The sequence below is a fragment of the Lacerta agilis genome, chromosome 4 (assembly GCF_009819535.1).
Source record: "Lacerta agilis isolate rLacAgi1 chromosome 4, rLacAgi1.pri, whole genome shotgun sequence".
Classification (NCBI taxonomy): domain Eukaryota; kingdom Metazoa; phylum Chordata; class Lepidosauria; order Squamata; family Lacertidae; genus Lacerta; species Lacerta agilis.
Window position 1 is genome coordinate 35,207,847 of NC_046315.1, and position 20,795 is coordinate 35,228,641.

Below are 20,795 nucleotides of genomic sequence, written 5' to 3' on the forward strand. Positions count from 1 at the left end.
TGCCCCCCCCCCCCCCCCGTATTGCACACTGTGAGCTGAGGCTGACAGATTGTGGCTTGTGTAAGGCTACCTATCAAGCTGGTTGCAGAGGTGAGCTTCAAATCCACAACCTGCCGACTCAATGCTCTTAGCTTTGTTTCTTATAGCTCACCGCTGCCAATGTATTTTATAAATGTATGTGTCATACTAAGCCTGCACTGCAGGGGGTTGGGTTAAATGGCTTCCGGGGTCTCTTCCAACTCTACAATTCTATGGTTCAAAGAATACTTCTGAACAACTAAACCTCCTATGGTTTTCCCAGTAGTAATGTACGGAAGTGAGAGCTGGACCATAAAGAAGGCTGATCGCCGAAGAATTGATGCTTTTGAATTATGGTGCTGGAGGAGACACTTGAGAGTCCCATGGACTGCAAGAAGATCAAACCTATCCATCCTTAAAGAAATCAGCCCTGAGTGCTCACTGGAAGGACAGATCCTGAAGTTGAGGCTCCAGTACTTTGGCCACCTCATGAGAAGAGAAGACTCCCTGGAAAAGACCCTGATGCTGGGAAAGATGGAGGGCACAAGGAGAAGGGGACGACAGAGGATGTGATGGTTGGACAGTGTTCTCGAAGCTACTAACATGAGTTTGGCCAAACTGCAAGAAGCAGTGAAGGATAGGCGTGCCTGGCGTGTTCTGGTCCATGGGGTCACGAAGAGTCGGACACGACTGAACGACTGAACAACAACAACAACAACAAACCTCCAGCACAAGATCTCTGCTGTTAGCAATAGTCAGTCACTGCTTCCTCCACCTCCCAGGGGAAAGCTTGCTGGAGAAGGAGGGATGGCATAGTTGTCAGTGGATAAACGTAACATCCGAACTGTTTGTTGTGGTTTAGTAGTAGTAGTAGTATTAGTAGTAGTAGTATTAGTAGTAGTAGTAATTTTATTATTTATACCCCACCCATCTGGTTGGGTTTCCCCAGCCACTCTGGGCGGCTTCCAGCAAAATATTAAAACATAATCAAATGTCAAACGTTTAAAACTTCCTGATACAGGGCTGCCTTCTGACGTCTTCTAAAAATTGTGTAGTTCTTTATCTCCTTGACATCTGATGGGAGGGCATTCCACAGGGAGTGCGCTACCGCCGAGAAGGCCCTCTGCCTGGTTTAGGTGCAAATATCCTATGCTATTAACTACATAATGCTCATAGTTTGCACTACAGTAACAATTTGATGGGAGAATGTGGTCCCTTTCTCAACGGATGTGAAGAATGCATTTTATCCCCTTTTGAACTTATGAAAATGGTTGCTATGGCATGCAGCGTGGGAAATAGCTGTTATAAATTTGACTAGTAGTTCCTGGATCTATAATATACAGCTGTTTCAGCTGAGGGGGCCTTGACGGATGTGGCTTCTCCTATTCCTGCCGACGGATGTGGTTTTAAAATGTGCACTATCTGACTATGATTGCTATGAGATTTGCTGCTGATCCTCTGTGATTTTTGTTCTATGGTTGAATTTCATTATTTTTTTTGCCACAGGGCAGCTAGCCTCCCTCTCTCTGTGGTGGTTTCTCTCAGGCTTCGGAATGATAGGGGTGGTACGGTTGAAGGATGAAAAAATGTTAACCTGCAGACCAAAGGTGATCTGATAAATAAAAGAGTGGGAAATTCAGAAGTAGTTTAAGCATCTTTTGTGTGAAATGCTCCACGGTGTTTTGACAAGAAAACTCTTGAGCTGTGTAGACTCCCCCTCCCTTCTGCCCCCCTAAAGGGAACTGTAGTGTTAAGGGTGCTGGGAAATGTAGTTCTGTAGGGGGTAAATAATAGTTTCCTGGATTTTTTGAGGGAAGCTATGTGCTAGCTTTAAACATATGGTGCGCACACAGTACTAATCTTCCTTCTCCTACCACCAGATAAAGAGAACATGGCTGACGTTTTTCAGTCCTGGTAACAGTGTGGCCTGCGTAAATAAGGAGACACCAGCAAATCCCTACAGAGTGGAAGGATGGCTGTATATTTAAAATACGGCATGGCTGGGCAAGAGAGAACACCTCACTTCCTCTCCCCATAAACTGAAATAATCTCTGTGAGGGGAGAAAGGAACGACAGGTGTTGAAATCTCCTCCCTCCATTTTATAGTGATCCGGCCCAAGTCAGGTTAGGCTGCAACCATGGTCACAACGTCACAACCATCAAAGAGAAAGAAACTCTTCAAACTTTCTGCTCAGGCTTGGAGCACCTGTCTGCCAAAGCATGAAAACAGAACCACCGTCTCCTCATCCTCGGTCCACGCAGCTAAAAATACCAACCTCCACCCTTGTTTGCAGCTGCTTCAAGCGGCTTTTTACGTAACGAACCAGCCCCACCTGCTGCTCGCCACTGCAAGTACAAAGTCGCCCTTCTTCCTTTCACGGTGGAAGTTTGCACGCCAAGTTTCAAAGAATTAATTTGGCACAGAGGGGATTCTCAGAACCCCCGAGACGCTCGTTCTGGGAACAGTCTATTTCAGGCGCTGGTTAACCTAAGCTGCAGGAGACAGACACCGCGTTATCTCCTTGGCACCAGCTCCAAGCAGCCACGATCCCTTCTTACTGATTAAGCTGTTTGTACTTAACGACACCAGAGGGGGAGAAAACAGTTGACTCCTGGCAAAAGGAAGCCACCAGGCAAACAAGAGAGAATTGAGCTTATTGACTTTCACCACTTGGAAACCTACCTCCAAGTGGCGCAGATATGAAAAGCTAAAATGATGAGCGGTTATTTAGGGCAGGTGAATAAGGGTTCTGCATTGCTTGTGGGACGACTGCCAGCATATGACACCTTGCTCTCAGGTTTGCACCGGCTGCCAATCTGCTCCCAGGACAAGTTCAAGGCTTCGGTACAAGGCCCTATACAGCTCAGGAACAGGACTGCCTTATCCCTTATAGTCCCAGTAGGTGACATCCTCAAAGTATCAGAAGGCCACTCGGAACAGTGTTTGGGATCAGCCTCCGTGTCAAGATACGGCAGGTGCCCACTAGCTGTACTTTCCAGTGGAAAAGGTTATTTTTGTTTTGACAAGGTTTCCCAACTGGATGATTGGGAAAACAACACAGGGCGGAAGGGATAAGGATTGCCTCTCCGAGTTTAACAGCCCAGACCAATTCAGTGCCTTCCACTCCACCCTTGTCTTTGCCTCTAAGCTTTAAGAAAGACTTTGAGTGCCTCCACCACCACCCTGCCTGGAGATGCTGAGGACTGAACCTGTGACCTTCTGCATTTGAAAAACATGCTCTGGCACGAAGCTCTGGCACGAGGCTGCTGGTTCCATTTTAAACTGTGCCAAACCAATCCCATGTGAACGCATCCTCAGGGTCATGTCAAAATCTGTCCTGCAGATTCTCCAAGACTTTCTTCGCTTGAGAAAGAGGATTCCATTTCCCTGCCTCATTCCCAGGCACTTGATGATTTCTTTAGAACTATAGTTGGTACAGGGTTCTGAGCTTATCTTATTAGTGTGAGGAGGTTAAGGGTGATTGGTGTTTTCTTCCTCATTCAGTAAACAGATCTCCAGCACTCTGCAGTCTCCCTGCCCATGGCTGCCCATGTTTCCTGACCTGAAATCTCCTCACCACAAGAGTTTCTCATGATGTCTACCTTCCCCTTGGCTTTGATGAAAGCACTAGCACCCAGAAAGGCTACAGAGTGCAGGCCGCTGGTGAGAAGATTTTAAAAATGAAAGGAAGGGCACTCGCAAACAAACCCCTAGCCACCTTAGAAGTAAGGTGAAAGCGTCAGAAACCCTGCACTCCACTCGTGTGAATTTCACCAAAATTCTCTGCTTGGATAATTTTTGAAGGCAATTTTTCTCCACGTTAACTGATGGAGAAGGGTTGAGGGGAAAAACACAGGTGAAATTTCTGGCTCAGTGCTAGCAATGCTAGTAGTTTCTCTTGAGCTGTCCTCAAGAGACACAAATACTCCAATAAAAATAGTTCTTTGGGACTAATATAAACTTATTTGAAAAATTTCTGACCCAATAACAGTATATATAACACCAGCGGGAAACCATTAAGCATGCCACATATCAGGTCCATTGCCAATGCCTGGAAATTTGAGGACAGAACTAGTACCAAGGTTGGGTCTTCATATATGGATTGCAGGGATTTTGACCAGATGAACCTTGGGGTCCCTCCCAATTCTATTGTTCAAGTATTGGAATTTATTGCATTTATATTTTACTTTTCCTGCAAGCCAGCATACAGGGCTCTCCCCTGTTTTATCCTCACAATGATCCTGTGAGGTAGGCTAAGAGAGTATGAGTGGCCCAGTGAGTTTCATGGCTCTGTGTGGCTTTGAATACGGGCCTCCTGAGAACCTAGACTGACACCGTCCCAGCACCCAAACACTCAGTTAAACGAATACAGGAGTATTAACTCACGAGGAGTCATGCCACATCCATCATCCAGAAGGCACAGCATAAATCCTCCTTGCAGGCTCTCATTATTCACTGCAAAACAAAGTTTGGGAAAAAAGGAACCGGCTCTTAATAAATATTTGGAAACCATACATGGGTAAGGAGGTTTGCAGAAGAACAAACAACCAATAGGTCAAAAAAGAAAATTCCCGTAATGGGAAGAAAATAAACAAACAGTTGCCCAATGAAGACCGAATGTCCTCCGTGGGCACGGAATATTCACTGTTGATGGGAAGAGGTGGGTAAAAAGAGGGAGGGGGAGGAGAATTGTATGATTTCCTTGGAAGGGAGCATGGCCCGCTGGCTGGAACTTTGAACAGGAAGCGTTCTTCATTGCAACACTTGGTTGCCAGTCCCAACCATTGCTTCACCTTCTCAGTCGAAAGTGTATTCGTTGGCTTTAAAAGAGGACAAGGCCACCAGTGACTACTAGCCTGTCAAAGGGATCATGCCTCTGAATATCAGCTGCCGGAAAATGAAGGAGAGGAAGAGTGCTGTTGAGCTCAAGTCCAGTTGCCACAGGTCGGCCACCGTGAGAACAGGATGCTGAGCCACTGGCCTGATCCAGCACATTATTCTTTCGTTTTTAAAGCACAAATATCTCCCCCACCTTTTGGTCTAAGTTTGCAAGTAATGCATCTGCTGGTGGTGTCATTTCAAGGCCCCTAAACAAACGGACCAAGTTTAACAGACTGTAGATTTCCTTGGAAGGCATTCCAAGCAAACGGAACGGAGATTGCTTCCAGTGTTCTCAAGATTGCGGTGCATAATTGTAATCCTGGGCATGCCTGGTTACTATGCAGCGAGTCCCATTAAACTAACTAGGATAAATTTCCGAGTTAAACTTGCTGCAAAGGGATCAGGATGCAACCGGACTTTCTCAGATACAGTAGAGCTAATGGACAGTAGACCATTATGTCAATTAGTGAAGCCAATGGCCATGGGAGGATTTGTATTAATTAGCATGCATGGGATTTTGCCAGAGCCACGGTTTATTTCTCTTAAAGGGGTTTCCTTTACAGAGTTATGTGCGAACAAAATAGAAAATTCTTTCCAGTAGCACCTTAGAGACCAACTGAGTTTGTTCTTGGTATGAGCTTTCAGTGTGCATGCACACGAAAGCTCATACCAAGAACAAACTCAGTTGGTCTCTAAGGTGCTACTGGAAAGAATTTTCTATTTTTTTTCGACTATGGCAGACCAACACGGCTACCCACCTGTAACTAGAGTTATGTGCGCACTACTAGACCTTTAACTATGTCAATTGGTTAACTGTCGTACAAGACAAAAATGTTTGAGATCCCCCCCCCCCGCCAATATATTTCTCAGTAGGAAAATCATGCCAAAAGGTCAAAATTATATTCACGTCAGAGACATGTAGAATCTGCCAAATAGTACATTTTGGCACAGAAACAAATGTGCAAACTTTAATGCTATGCTGTTTGTATTGTAATTATTTGTATGGTTTTAATATATTTTTATGTGTATTCTATCAATGTTTAATTGTTTTTACATAACTGGATCCCCCCATGTTTTCAGCCATTCTTTTTTTCTATCTGTAACCCACCCTGAGTCCCTGTCATGGAAAGGCAGTGTTTAAATAAATATATCATCACCATCTACGAAGCAATTTCTTCTCAACGAAACAGATAATGTGACCAAACTAAGAAGCATTCAGAAACAGGACACTGGCCCGTTTAGACACAACTTACCTGTATATATGTCAAGTCTTGTGGCATCCGCATCTCTGGAAATATTGTTTAAATATTGTTAAAAAAGGTTTTAAATGAAAACATTTGCGCAAGTAGACACATGTAAAGCAAATTCACTCTGTTACTGAACAGTGTCTATGCTAGCTGGAAACACAAAAACTGCACTTACTTAAATCATATGAAATCACTTTTTAATTTTTTTTGGGTAAAAATCAACTTTATTTAAGTTCTTTTAAAACAAAATATATATCCAATGCAACAAGGAAAAAAGAAAAGGAAAAAAATAAGAAAAACATATCACAAACATACCTAACAGAAAAAAATATAAACAGTACATACATGAAATTACGTACAGGATAAAACAGTCTTTACCCCCCAACCCCCGTGTTCACTTCCAGCCATTCAGTTATTGAAGTTAATGTAACTACATCACTTTGTATACCTAATTTTGTCTTTATTCCTTATTTGAATTTGTTTTGGGCCCACTTATACAATTGTTAGAAGGTTGGCTCTTTCTACTACATATATTCCTATATAATTTTTAAATGCTTCCCAATCTCTTTCTATTGCCTGTTCTGTCACTCCTTTGACTTCTCCTATTTTCCTAGTGATTTCATATGAAAAAATAGGAAAATCATATGAAATCACTTAAATGCTAATGTACATATTCTGCAACAGTGGTTTTAATTATATTGAATGCCACCTTGGGCTCCCAATGGGGAGGAAAGACAGTATAGAAATCAAATCAAATAAAAATTACAATGCAATAACAACTCACTTCAATGCAGTATCTACGTATGGGGAAAAAGAATATAAATAAATTTAACTAAGCCAGTGGACATAACTTATTTTTTTAAATATCAGACTTCTAAAGTAGTATTGTGCAAAGCTAACAGTCTCGAATGAAGTTGTAAAATATGAAGCTGATCCGAAGGAAAGCGTTAAAGCAGTAGCATGCAAGCCATCCTGAAATTATCAATATACCATCCCAGACTGACAGTGAAAAGATACTAACCGTGATCCAATAACAGGATTGTCTGGGCTTGAAATCCCAAGGGAGGCAACAAACCCAGAGAGGAAGCAGTGGAAGGTGAATTTCACAAATTGATTTGAAATAACCAACCACTTTCAGAGGGTGGAAGAAACAAATCCTTTAACTAACCCTCAAGACCAGGGTTCAGCAAACTTTTTCAGCAGGGGGCCAGTCCCCTGTCCCCTGTGGGGGCCCGGGCTATATTTGGGGGGGGGGGAATGAATGAATTCCTATGCCCCACAAATAACCCAGAGATGCATTTTAAATAAAAGGACACATTCTACTCATGTAAAAACACGCTGATTCCCGGACTGTCCGCGGGCCAGAATTGGAAGGCAATTAGGCCGGATTCGGCCCCCGGGCCTTAGTTGCCTACCCATGCTCAAGACTCAATCTGCTAGGGGTCCAAGCTTCCTGGTAAAGCCGCTTGGAGGGAGTGCAATGATGCCACAATTGCAGAAGTCTTGTCCCCTTGGCCAATAAGACTCCAGCCTCCAAGGCTGTAGTGCTTCCAGATGAGTGTTCATCACAGGATCAATGTTGTTCCTATGTGCACTTTTCTTTTTTTCGCAGTGTCCACAGAACGTCTTCCGACCAAAAAGTCGGAAAAGTATTCCGCGCGCCCTCCTTTAATCCAAATTTACTCTTTCCAAGGAAAATTGGGATGCTATCCAGACTATTGCTATTTTAGGGTGGGATTCAATCACACAATGGGAAGTTCCAAGTTGCACTACTGCAGTTGATTGGGACATATTGTGCAACGAACTCCCCCCCCCCCAAAAAAATAATAATTCCAGAAATTTTGCACTGGGCAAATGATGTGGGAAATGCACTGGGCAGTGTGGAATAACATGTGCTTCAGTCATCTAACCTCCCCTCAAACCAATCAGGAAGAATGCTAAATAAACAGGTCTTCTGGAAGTGCCCTCTGATAAAAGCAACACCGCTACCACCTGTTACCAATGACACGTTTGTGATGACCTCCCCTGTGATTTTAAGCCCATCTGGAAGCAACAGTATTTGGCCATCACAGCCACAGAGGATAACGTTGTTTGATTCTGTGGATAAGCCCAAATCCGAAGAAAAGAATTGTGCTGCAGGTGAAATAAGCTTTCCTATACAACACTGAGTAAGGAAGGAGTTTTCCAAAGCCATTTCCTACATTTGAGATTTAAAATCTGACAGCTGCCTTCTTGCGCCAAGCTGAACAGAACAAAACACATCTATTTCCACAACCTAGCATGACACACTCTCTCAAGCCCCAAGTACAGTAAGCAGCATAAAATTTAGTTCCTAAAAGTAGTATTTACCGGGAATTGTCAATCAGCTCAGCGATGGCTCCAAATAAAAAGTCGTGTGTTGTGCTAGAAAGAAGCATTAAGGGAGTTTTAGAAGAGAGAACCTGGAACAGCAACAAATCGAACACTTAAGTGCTATTTTGCATGCCTGAGATAAAAACACCCCCTCTTCAAAACGTGGAAATGTTAAACAGGGCAGGGGAGAGAATGCTTGAATGGGGGTTCCTTCTACCTTGACACTTGAAATACAACTGGAAGGTGTGCATGCAAAAGGTAATAGCAATGCTTCTTCCTGAGCAGGTTGCATGATAACAGGAGACAGCAGTCTTTATGCAGCCCAGTCCTATGGATATTTACTCAGAGGTTCGATGGGACTCCACATTCAAGCGCGACTTGAGTCTTAATCCAATCTTTAATCAAGAGATAAACGCCACTTAATTCAATAAGACTGACCTCCCCAGATAAAAAGTACAGACAGGATTGTGCTGCGAGAGTGTTACTGCCAAGATAAATATATTTTGCAATGGGCGACTGCAATGTAACAGATTTGTTGTAGCATAAACTCTCGCGGACTGCATATCATTCTGTCAGTTTCATGGAGGGTCTCTTGTCTTCCATACAGATTTGCTCAGGTTTTACACACTGCCATGCAGGCCTTGCTCTCTGGGCCATCGCAGACTGCATGTCACAGCTTCCTTTTGTTTGGGAAACCTGACTCCACAGTGCTCCAGATGCTTGTTAAGTGTATTCAGCTGAATGTGCTTAAAATTCTCCTTCTGACCTTCCCGCCCTGCTCAATATAGGAAGTCTGTGGTGGGAGTGAAACACCTCCCAGACAGTTAACGTCATAACACCTGAAGAGGGCTGCAGAAACAGCTGGGCAGAAATGAACTCTGTGGTTGTGTCTGGAGTCACCAAAACAAATGTCTGCACAGAATTCAAGTGGCAGGCCATTACAAATTAGGCCTGCAATCCAAGTTGTGCAAGTTCCACAAGTTTGAAGGAGGCAGAAAGAACACAGAAACACTGGAAGCTGCCTTGTACTGTCAGTGATGCATCTAGTTCTGTATTGTCTACACTGATTGATAGTGACTCTCCAAAATTTCATCCTGGAAACATTCCCAGCCCTAACAGGAGATGCCAGGGGTTGCATCTGGGACTTCTGCATGCAAAGCATGTGTCCTGCTGCTGAGCTATAGGGCCCTTTCCAAAAGAAAGAAGGAAGGAAGGAAAGAAAGAAAGAAGGAAAGAAAGAAAGACTTAGGACCTGGTGTGGCTTGTTACAGTACATTTACAGTACTAATTTCCATGTAAAGCTGAAAATATAGGCCAAGTTTCAGTGGGTAGGGGGGGGGGAAATCTGGCTCTTGCTGCCAAGGCTTAGTCTGAGCTATGGGTGCAATAAGCTTTTCTGGGCCCAGCACACTGCATGTTGTGGACTGGGCCTTCCACCCCACCCACAACATATTGACAAAAACTTCTACATAGTTACAGAACTGCATCAAAATTATTTTGAGCAAATCAAAATCATTAAAAACAAATTTGATTAATGGAAGCCTCTAAATGTAACTTTGTGGCCCATGAAAAAGGCAGAAGATATAAACAGGAAATAATAACATGTAGTTTACTGGGAGCTGTAAAACAGCCAAGGCCACCCCCCCGCCCCCGCCCCCGCCCCAACTTTATGATGACCTGCATATAAATGCTACTGACAGGCAGCAGCCTTGCTAAGGGTGGCAATTTCTTAAGCCAGCCCTGCCCAGACGCTTTAATCTATATATAAAACACATGTCAGCACAGTGAACTTGGCTTGCCTCGATTGGGATAATCAATAAATAAATAATGGTTATGAACCTCACGCCACAGGAGATATTTGTGGGATGCTGTTGTACCTCTTCAGGGGTACCAATGTATAACACCAGATTCGATTTTAATTGGTTCTGAAATGACTGCATTGGGATTTTTTTATTCTGCTTGTTGGGAACTGTTCTTTGCTGTGGGAAAATAAATCCACCCTCAGACTTTCCCTGCATGGGTGCTGTATATATTGAACAAGAACAAAGAGCCACGTGGCCCCATAAAAACTAACGTATTTATTTATAGCAGAAGCTACAGCAGAGGGAATTTATTTTATGAGTCATCATGTAATGTAATAAATAAAGACACAGAACTTCAGTGCAATAAATGTGTTTGTCTTTAAGGTGCTGCAAGAGAGGGTCTTTGGCTATGTATACACCAGTGGCTGGAAACAAGGTGAGGTTCCCCCCCACCTCCACTGTGTTCCTTGCACATTGGCTGAACACACCAGAGAGCCGACAAGGACGCCACCACCTGATGTATTATGTTCCATTTCGTTTCCCCATGTAACTCCCCTGAACTCCTATTAATGAAGCTGTCATCTGTGCATGTGCAACAGCTGCCTCAAACGTCCACACCTCATCTTATTTGTGAAGCGCACGTGACTTGCGTTTTCAAATCAGACGGAAGCTGGTTTGAGGGGAAACGCCCCAAACAGAAGCATTTCTCCAAGAACTACAGGATAGATATGGACTATGGCTGATGTCATGGGTGCGCCACTATGGGACTGTGCTGGAACCAGAGTAAACGGTAATGTGTACACACTGCCTTTGTTTTTCCTTGCTGTAGTATGTTAATGGTGCAATCCTATAGGTGTCTATCCAGAACAAATCCCCCCTGAATTCAACAGGACTTGCTCCCAGGAACATTTGGGCATGTGTATAGGATTGCAGCCTGCTACCCCTGACAAAATCTTTGGACTCCTATTATGAGCTCACCCCTACTGGACAGAGAGGGCTGGGAAGAGGGGAAGGACGTTGCCTTGGGAGTTTGGAAACTTACCGTTCTCAACAAGGGGAATTCATATTCGGGGAGGCACACGCAGCTTACCCATCACTGAGTTGCTATTCCCAGCAACGCTTAACAAACTACAGTGCCCAGAATTCTTTGGAGGAAATGATGTGCTTTTGAGTGTGCTTTAGAGGTAGAATATGGTGCACACACGGCCTGTGGGATCCTGTACATGTTCACGTGCGTGAAAGCTCCACTGATTTACTCAACTGCAATTTATTTATGAGCAGGATTGGGCTGCAATTTTGTTCTAAAGGAGGATGTGCAGCCACTGGGACTTTAGGCAAGGTGAAACGGGGTGTAGAAGCTACTGCAGGGCCTTTCCAGGATCCTTACCCTCCATGTTGCTTTTACCGTGGGGACCCTCTGCACAATTTTTTTTTGCTTCACTTCTTCATATGCTCTTGGAGCAAACCAGGGGATTCTTCTCCCTAATGAGCCTAGGAAAGGGACTGCGCTCCAGAAGATGTGAGACGACAACACTCCTAACTCCTGACAACTGAGTGGGCTGGCTGAGGCTCCTGGGAGCTTCAGCCTAACAACATCTGGGTGGCCACAGGTTCCCCAAGCTCTGGCCTAGGATTCACCCAACTGCACCTTCCCCTCTTCCTAAGAACTCTCACATGGTCCTCTCGAAACACAGAGAGCCTGGTGGCAAGGCACCTCCAAGACACACACACACACACACACAGCTCCAGAGAGCCCCCTTAGTGGCTCAAATGTCTTTTAAAAACTTGACTGGAATGCACAAGACTTGTCCCCTTCTCCGGGAAAGGATGGTAGCTCAGTGGCAGAGCATTTGCCTTGCATGCATAAGGTCCGCCGGATCAATCCCTGGCATCTGCAGGTAGAGTTGGGAGAGATGCCACCAAATCCAACACAGGTGCTGCCGGGCAATGTGTTTAAATGGTGAGCTAGGTAGACTAGTGTTCTGACTTGGTACAGTATACTGCTTCCAGGACATACAGATGTAATCCGTGTTTCCCCCCCTTAAAAAAATGTTTAGGGGTACTCTCATTTTCCAACTCATATTGAAATACTGCCCCCCAATGAGGCCAAACTTAATTCACAAAATGTTTAGGGGTATGTGTCCCCCATGCATCCCCCCCCAGAAAAAAGCACTGGGTGTAATAAAACAGAGGGATAAGATAGTAAGGTGTTTCTTGCTCATAGTGCTCAAAATGCTTTGCACAGAGCATTTATAAAACAAACACTGAATTTAGCCAAAGTCTCTAGGGCACAGTACACCACCTATGCTTTTTATTCTTGGAACATCAAGTTGGCGTTGCCTCATTCTTATTTTTAAGTGTGCTTTCCTTTTACTTTTTCTTGACCATGCCCTCATTTCAGTAGGCTACATATGGAACAAGCTTCAGTGCCAAAAAATACACCTCATTCCTGCCATTTAGAACAAGCATCCCACCTGGGAAAGGCTGAGGCCTTTCCAAATGGTCTCCTCTACCCTTTTAGAGAGTTTTTCCACTCTTCCTTTTAAAAACAAACAAACAAACAAACCCCTCCAAATTTGGACCTATTTTTAGAAGCATGTCCCGTTATAGGAAATGCAAAATTCCTTTGCAGGTGTTGGGACCACCCCCCTCCTGCCCCCACCCTCCTGACCACCATGCCTTGGTGCAGCCAACAGCTAATGCATTTTGGCCTGCATAAAACCAAACTGAAGAAGCAAAGGTCGCTCCACTTACGAGTTTGCATACAGGTACTCTAGCCTCAACCCTGCCCTGCAAAGAGCGCTGTAGCGCGCAGCGTCGGCCATCGCCGCGGGGCCCGGAGCGCACGGGCCCAGACGCAGTCGCGGGGCGCCCCCTCGTGGCCAGCGTGCGACGACGCACCTCCAGGGCCCAAATCAAGACTTGGGGGATAGGAAGGAGGAGGGTGGCGACGCCCTTCCGGCTAAGACCGCCTTCTGATAAAGCTGAAGGCGGCCGAGGAAAGCCAAGGAGGCAACAGGACGCTAAAGCACGAAAAACGCCCCAGGAGAAAGAGAGAGAGAGAGGCTGGCTCCGGGCAAAGGAGGAGCCAGCCTAGCTTAACAGAACAGTTCAGGCCAATGGCCAAGTTAGTCCACCATCCTTGTTTTCACGCGGACCAAGCGGATGCGCTTGGAAAGGGCGCAAGCAGGACGTGAGCCCAAGATCGCTTTCTACCTGAGTTTTCTGAGCTTGCTTTCCACGGGAGGGAGACCTTTGCTAGCCTTTTCCTGCAGGAACTGCAACCCCCAAATCAAATAAATAACCCGAAGTTACATATATATGAATATACCAAAATGGAAGAGAAAAAAAGAGAGAGGGGTGGTATTCAGTCTTTCTCTGCATTCACCTGTTTGAGGTCAATTAGGAAGCAGCAGATGGCGTGTTTGTTTATTTGTGGAAACAAAGGCGTGTTTGTTTATTTGTGGAAATTTATATCCCACCGTTGCTCTGCAAGGAGCGCCGTGCGGCGTACAGATACATTATTTAAAAGCAAAACACAACACGCAGAAACATTCTCTAAAGAAGCATCTTAAAAGCATTTGCATTAAAAAAAAAAGTCCCATAATTCTGCTTCCTTGGTGGCTGGAGTCCTTGGTCCCGGATTTTGGAACTCATTTGTTAGGGATAATAATTTATTATTTGTACCCCACCCACCTGGCTGGGTTTCCCCAGCCACTGGGCAGCTCCCAATATAATATTCAATACACAATAAGACATCAAACATCAAACACTTCCCTAAACAGGGAGGCTAGACTGGCTCTCTCCTTGCTGCAGAGGAAGACTGCTTCATTCTGGCAAGCTTTGGGGAACTGAATTCACAGTTGAAGATCTTATTGGGCATAACGCGGAATATTTGATCATTTAGTGGTCTTAAGTGCATGCCCCAAACCATAGACAGGACTCTTGCAGTAGAAGGTAACTTCACCAGTTCATGAAGCAGCCCCAAAAAATGGAGCATATTTGATACTGCTGGTACTAAAATTTTAGTGGGTAAGTTCGGGAGGGGGAGGGGGGAAGGGGACACGTCTGAGTTATATCAAAACTTCCATGTAAAAAGTCCGAAGGTTAGAAAGAGGTCGGCGAAACATGTCAATGCAACAGTGGACCCTGCCCTCTGCCTGCATAACTCTTCCGATGGACATAGTAAATGATTGATAAAGCGAAGGGGACCTCGAGTACATAAAATACCTGGGTTTGAGTGTTAGATACTCTGCTGGAAAGGTTGCCGAAGAATATACACCATGTCTGCTTCTGCGCTTCAGGTTGCTACGTGTGCTGTGTTGCTCACAGGTAAGCTTTTAGGCTCTGGCATCGAAATGATTAATCAACCCTAGTCGTGGAATGAAAAGAATAGACAAAGATCGGTGAAGGAATTCACAGTTAAGCGAATAATAATCATAATGATAATAATCATTTGTTATTTGTACCCCGCCCATCTGGTTGGGTTTCCTCAGCCACTCTGGGCGGCTCCCAACACAATATTAAAAACACGATAAAACACCAAACATTAAAAACTTCCCTGGGTGCGCCTCTAAAGTGCCCTTCAGTCCTCCGGATTCACTTTCCGGGGGAGAGTATAAGAGCACATGTAACAGATCACAGTAGAAAAAGAGCCATAGAGGAACTTAAAATCAGATTTCATTTCCATGTGGCCTCCTGTAGTGCAGGGAAAGCATTATCTTTTAATTGAAATACTTCTGGGGTAAGAATGAAGGAGTGTTGCCCAGCTCTTTTGTATGTTGCACTTAGTAACATTAGAACGGTAGTGTTGGGAAGGATTCGTAAAAACTAATACAGCCTTCTCCGTCCACCCACCCACCCACCAAGAGATTCAGGACATCTGCTGCTTTAGCATTGCTGCCAGCTGGGCACCCAGCTTCTGCTTAAGAATCTGTAATGATGAAGGGTCCACCACCGTTCGAGACACAGCATGCCCAAGTCATGACGCTGTTACAGAAATTGGTGGTGCAGCCACACTTGGAACCCTGGGTACAGGTCTGGGAATCACACGTCAAAGAGGGTGTTGGAAAAGGAGCAGAACAGGGCAACCCAAATGGACAAGGGTCTGGGGGGGACGTCCCTGTGAGGAAGCGTACAACATTTGTGGCTGTTTAGCTTAGAAACGAGGCAAATAAGGGGATGAGCAATGCAGGTATGTAAAACAATGTCCGGCGTGGAGAAAGCGGACACAGAGAAGTTTTCCTTCCTCTCTCATAATACTTGGAGCTGGGTCCATTGTTTTGCTTATTTGCTTCACAGAACGTATATACAGCTTGATTGTGACAAGGCCTCTGAGCATTTTACAGAAACCTAACATTAAAAAATTATCAATAAAAACAGGCATTTAAAAATACCGCTATACAAAAGATAATTAAAGTCAGCAGTGGCTAAAAAGGAAAAGAACGCATGGATAGACATGCCTAAACAAGCAGATGCAGGAAGGAGTACAGTGAAGGCGCTTGTCTGATATCAATAGGCAGGGAGTTCCAAAGCACAGATGCTGCCACGCTAAAATACCGATTTCTTACAAGTGTGGAACAAGTACAGTGGTACCTCGGATTAAGAATTTAATTCGTTTTGGAGGTCCGTTCTTAACCTGAAACTGTTCTTAACCTGAGGTACCACTTTAGCTAATGGGGCCTGCTGTGCCGCTACCGCGTGATTTCTGTTCTCATCCTGAAGCAAAGTTCTTAACCCAAGGTACTATTTCTAGGCTAGCGGAGTCTGTAACCCGAAGTGTCTGTAACCTGAAGCGTCTGTAACCCGAGGTACCACAGTATTGTGTGGCACCTGTAATGGAGCCAGTTCCGCAGTTTGAAGTAGTCAAGGGGTGTGTGTGGATATGGGCTTAGGATCCCCACAAACCCACAGCACAGATCCTGCAGAGCATCTTCATTCAGTTGACTTCGCTTCCTGCTATGCTCCTGGGGATACATGGAGTAGGTAAAAACAAATAAGCGGGAGCAAAATTCTACATGTGTTGGTATCAGAACACATACGTTGCGAATGGATACATGTGCCTTAAACAGACCTCCCCTTGTCGCTACTGACTGGAAAACCGCTCTTAAGTGCTCAATTGGAGCAAGCGGCAATTCCAAGTTTTCTCTGGATTAACGTTTGCTCTGATTTAGCACTAAAGAGTGGGTTTCCCCTGGGAAACGGGTGGGGCAGGAGGAAAACTGTTTGGGCCCGCACCTGGAAAGCACAGGTCGAGCAGAAAGCCCTTCGGAGCTGTGCTTTCTGGGCATGGGACGAGCGGACGTTTGGGCGAGCCCTTGGTGCAGATTCATATCGGAAGCTATCCAGGCAGTTTAAATCGCTCAACTCCATTGCGGTGATTTGCCCTTCATATCGGTGCACAGTTTTTAGTGCACTTTAATGTGCTGCTTTTCAGTGCCTTGGCTTTTCAAAGTTTGATGTTAAAACATCACTGTGAAATCTAATCTAACTGCTTCGTTAATGTAGAGTACTAATCAGTGCATTAATCATGGGAGAGATTCAGCCAGCTAGTCCCTCTAGCGCAGTGCTTCCCAAACGTGGGTCTCCCGGCTGTTTTTGGACTACAACTCCCATCATCCCTAACTAGAAAGACCAGTGGGTCAGGGATGATGGGAATTGTAGTCCAAAAGCAGCTGAAGACCCAAGTTTGGGAAACATTGCTCTAGTGGAAGGACTTCAGCTGGTGCAACAGGCCCCCCCCCCAAACAGAGAATGTGGGGAGAAGAGGGGGAATTCTTGTATCTGGACAGCTGACAACTTTTCTGGTGGAATGATTACCATGATGCCATGTTAAATTCCTGCCCATATGTATGGAATCTGCACGTTCTGTTAATCCATGACTGTGATTGTTGTGCCTTTGCCTTTTCAGGGGTTTGGGGACTACCATTTGTCTCCGAGGAAGAAGCCAATGAGTTCTTAGGACTTAAGAGACAAGCACTTTTTCCAGACTATTGGGACCCAGCTAGCCCCCAGAATGGCTGGGGTGTGACCGTGGCAGAACAGGTATTCACAGTTTTCTGAGATTTCATGGTAGAGCTTTGAGAGATGGTCAGTGTGGTTTGGGGGGCGGGCGGGCAGAGGATTTGCATTGCTCACTGGCAGATTTGATGGGTGGTGTGGGTCTGCGTGGATTTCTCTGTCTAAAAAAAAGGCAACAGTAGCCCTTTTTAGGAGTTCAGAAATGTGGGTATCAAATGTGAATGGGTCTGGGGGAGAAGTACCCCCCCTCAACTTGTTAGAATGCCTGTCAAGGGCTCCCAGGTCTATGCAGACATGGCAGACCTTTACAGACAGATGAACACAGTAGGTCAGGGATGAAACCTGCCAGCAGCAGGATTTCACCACCTTTCCACATTGTGAATGCCCCAAATGCCTCCCCAAAGCCCGTAACCTCTATTTAATTACATCTAACTTTTAAGTCATCTCAGTTTCTCCAAAAAGGTATTATTCCACAAATTGACACGAGTTCTGGGAGGCTTAAAACCATGTTCTATTGATGTTACATATATAATGAAACTATACCAGGTGGATTGAGAGGTTCTGCTTTTCTTGTCTGTTCAACACTCTCATTCGCAGGTTTTTAGTTTGTCCGTTAATATTGCTTGAGATCTGGATCTCACAACTCTGGGATTTATTGTTAATGGGCAAAGGGACAATATCCATAATGCATGAGGTATCATGGTTGAGAAAGGGTTGGTTACATTAAGAATGCCAAGTACTTTAGCATAGCTAATGCTAATATTGCTGGTGTGTGTGTGTGAAGTGAATGACAATTGTGCCGTGTAATCTGAGTGTTGGGTTATTCCCCCCCACCCGCAGGGAAACACACTTGAGGGCAGAGCAGGCTGTGAATTGATTGTAGCAGCAAAGTTGTGGGAGGGGGCTGTTAACTGCTTTCCCATTCCTGAGGGTGGGTTGTTGCTTCTGGCATTAATCATTTGTTCTCACCAGGCCAGCGAATACTGGACATCACTGAGGACGTCAGCACAGTATTACATGGATTTGGGACCTGTCGCATTTGATACCGATACAGCCAGGTAATTTGCATGTGTGTGAAATTCAGAGTCTGTGTGAAGGAATCTCTGAACCTACTGCATTCAGTGAAATGCATCTTAAATTCAAAGGCAGGATATAAAATGCCTGAAAGAAATTTGCATCGTTTGTGTGTTACTGCTGACATTATTGGCCTAGGTGAGCCAGCTTACAATTCTCTCTCTGTTTGTGTTCCTTAGACTTGATATAGATAGATAGATAGATAGATAGATAGATAGATGAAGAGGAGTTTGGATTTGATATCCCGCTTTATCACTACCCTAAGGAGTCTCAAAGCGGCTAACAATCTCCTTTCCCTTCCTCCCCCACAACAAACACTCTGTGAGGTGAGTGGGGCTGAGAGACTTCAGAGAAGTGTGACTAGCCCAAGATCACCCAGCAGCTGCATGTGGAGGAGCGGGGACGCGAACCCAGTTCACCAGATTACAAGTCTAGTGCTCCTAACCACTACACCACACTGATAGATAGATGATATAGATAGATGATAGACAGACAGACAGACAGACAGACAGGTAGAATTGGAAGGGACCACAAGAGTCATCTAGTCTAACCCTCTGCAATGCAAGGAATCTTTTTGCCCAAGGTGGGGCTCGAACCCATGACCCTGAGCTTAAGAGTCTCATGCTCTACAAAGTGAGCTATCCCACAGGCTCAAGCCATCCCACTTGCTCTAGACGTGTGCATGTACAAAGGAAAGGAACATAGATCAATGGTAGAGTATATGCTTTGGGTGAGAAAGAGCCAAGGTTCAATCCTTGGCGTCTCCAGGTGGGGCAGGGTAAGACGCCAGTCTGAAACCCCCAGAAAATTGCTGCCAGTCAATACTTGACAGTACTGAGGAAGATGGACCAATAAGCGTGGGTTGGTCTTTTGCAGATCACGGGTTGTATCCAACACTGCATGAACAGTGCTGCATTCATGCCATGGGACTTCCACTTCCTCTGCTTTCCTTCTGCATTCACAAAATGTGCTCCAGAGGAGATTTTGAGGGTTTGCATGGGGCTGTAGGGGAGAAAAGCAAATGTTTCTATGTTAAACCTTTTGCAGGAGTCTGACAAAGAAATTCTGATTACAGGGACCACATTAACTCTTACATGGATCTGTTACGGGAATCGGGAGCGCATCTTCCGCAGCGGAAACGTAAACGCCACATCCTTTCTGGACCTGAACCAGGCGAGAATAATTGTGGATAAAGTCCATTGTTTATGCCAACTTGACTGTCAATACCTCAGATGAACTGTACTATCCAATGGAAATTCTTTTCATAGGGTCCAAATTAACTCTCATATGGATGTGTTGTGGCAATTGGGAGCAAATCTTCAGCAGAGGAGAAGTAAACGCCACATTGTTATAGTGGAACCAGACATTGATCCGATCCCTCCACTCGGATTTTAGTCCATTGCTTATGTCAACACCTCGGGCAAATTGTACTACCTAATGGATAGTCGGCATCCTTTGAGTCAACAGAAACATCTTCAGAAATACTTGGATTAAAACAGGCATAGGCAAACTCGGCCCTCCAGATGTTTTTGGCCTACAACTCCCATGATCCCTAGCTAGCAGGACCAGTGGTCAGGGATGATGGGAATTGTAGTTCCAAAGCACCTGGAGGGCTGAGTTTGCCTATGCCTGGATTAAAATAACAAGAGCTGAATCCATCAGGAAGCCATCCATCTTTCTCAGAAGTATAGCAGGTGCCCAAGAGGTGCCTATTCATCTCTTGTACAGCTCTTGTTTGCCTCAGGCTGTAGCCTTAGAGCTGCTTACCTGGGACTAAGCCCTATTGTATCCCGCACATCTGACTGGGTTGTCCCAGCCACTCTGGGTGGCTTCCAACAGAATTTAAAAGAACACAACAAAACATCAAAAATTAAAAGCTTCCTGATACAGGGTTGCCTTCAGATGTCTACGGAATATTGCATAATTGTTTATCGCTTTGACATCTGACAGGAGCCCATTCCAAAAGTTGGGCACCACTACCAAGAAGGTCCTCTTCCTGGTTTCCAGTAACTTCAGTTCTCTTGATGAGGGAGCCACCAGAAGGCCCTTGGAGCTGGACCTCAGTGTCCAGGCTGAACGATGGGGGTGCAGATGCCCCTTCAGGTATACAGGGCTGAAGTCATTTAGGGCTTTAAAGGTCAGCACCAACACTTTGAATTGAGCTTGGAAATGTACTGGGAGTCAATGTGGATATTTTAGGACTGGTGTTAAATGATCCCATTCTTCTTGTATCTTCAGGAAGTGTTGGTTATTCTTACCATCTCTCTGCCATCTCTTCCTACCCGCAATCACCACTTTCGTATTTCTTCCTTATTTTGTTTGCCTTGTCCTTCCTTCTTCCTGTACAGTATTTACTATTCCAGCTTCCATGTCAAATATTCAGACAGCAGTTCTTAAACA

The 20,795-nt window shown here is 45.0% G+C and overlaps 2 protein-coding genes across 4 annotated transcripts in view; one reads left to right on the forward strand and one right to left on the reverse strand.

Annotated features, from left to right (window-relative positions):
* Positions 1 to 13,194, reverse strand: part of MORC1 (MORC family CW-type zinc finger 1) — a 50,702-nt gene extending 37,508 nt beyond the window's left edge. The window contains exons 1-4 of one of the 2 annotated variants that reach the window (XM_033146699.1): positions 13,056 to 13,194; positions 8,497 to 8,550; positions 6,154 to 6,188; positions 4,406 to 4,474 (exon numbers count right to left, since the gene is read on the reverse strand). In XM_033146699.1, the coding sequence (XP_033002590.1) occupies positions 4,406 to 4,474; positions 6,154 to 6,188; positions 8,497 to 8,550; positions 13,056 to 13,126 (229 nt within the window). In that variant the 5' untranslated portion in view covers positions 13,127 to 13,194. The remainder of the gene's footprint in view (positions 1 to 4,405; positions 4,475 to 6,153; positions 6,189 to 8,496; positions 8,551 to 13,055) is intronic. The other variant, XM_033146698.1, reaches the window with a different exon arrangement.
* Positions 13,195 to 14,513: 1,319 nt separating this feature from the next.
* Positions 14,514 to 20,200, forward strand: C4H3orf85 (chromosome 4 C3orf85 homolog). Of its 2 annotated transcripts, none has more exons than XM_033146700.1 (4): positions 14,514 to 14,633; positions 17,212 to 17,345; positions 18,294 to 18,379; positions 19,471 to 20,200. In XM_033146700.1, exons 1-4 carry the CDS (start codon positions 14,585 to 14,587, stop codon positions 19,586 to 19,588), a joined length of 387 nt encoding a protein of 128 aa, XP_033002591.1. In that variant the 5' UTR covers positions 14,514 to 14,584; the 3' UTR covers positions 19,589 to 20,200. The 2 variants fall into 2 exon arrangements, with proteins under 2 accessions (XP_033002591.1, XP_033002592.1); XM_033146701.1 differs by having other exon boundaries at positions 19,443 to 19,529.
* The last annotated feature ends 595 nt before the right edge of the window (positions 20,201 to 20,795 follow it).

Coding starts and splice junctions, on each gene's coding strand:
- C4H3orf85 (XM_033146700.1), top strand. CDS start 14,585: ATGTCTGCTTCTGCGCTTCAGGTTGCTACGTGTGCTGTGTTGCTCACA. Junction 17,346..18,293: donor GTGTGACCGTGGCAGAACAG/GTATTCACAGTT, acceptor TGTTCTCACCAG/GCCAGCGAATACTGGACATC. Junction 18,380..19,470: donor TTTGATACCGATACAGCCAG/GTAATTTGCATG, acceptor TTCTGATTACAG/GGACCACATTAACTCTTACA.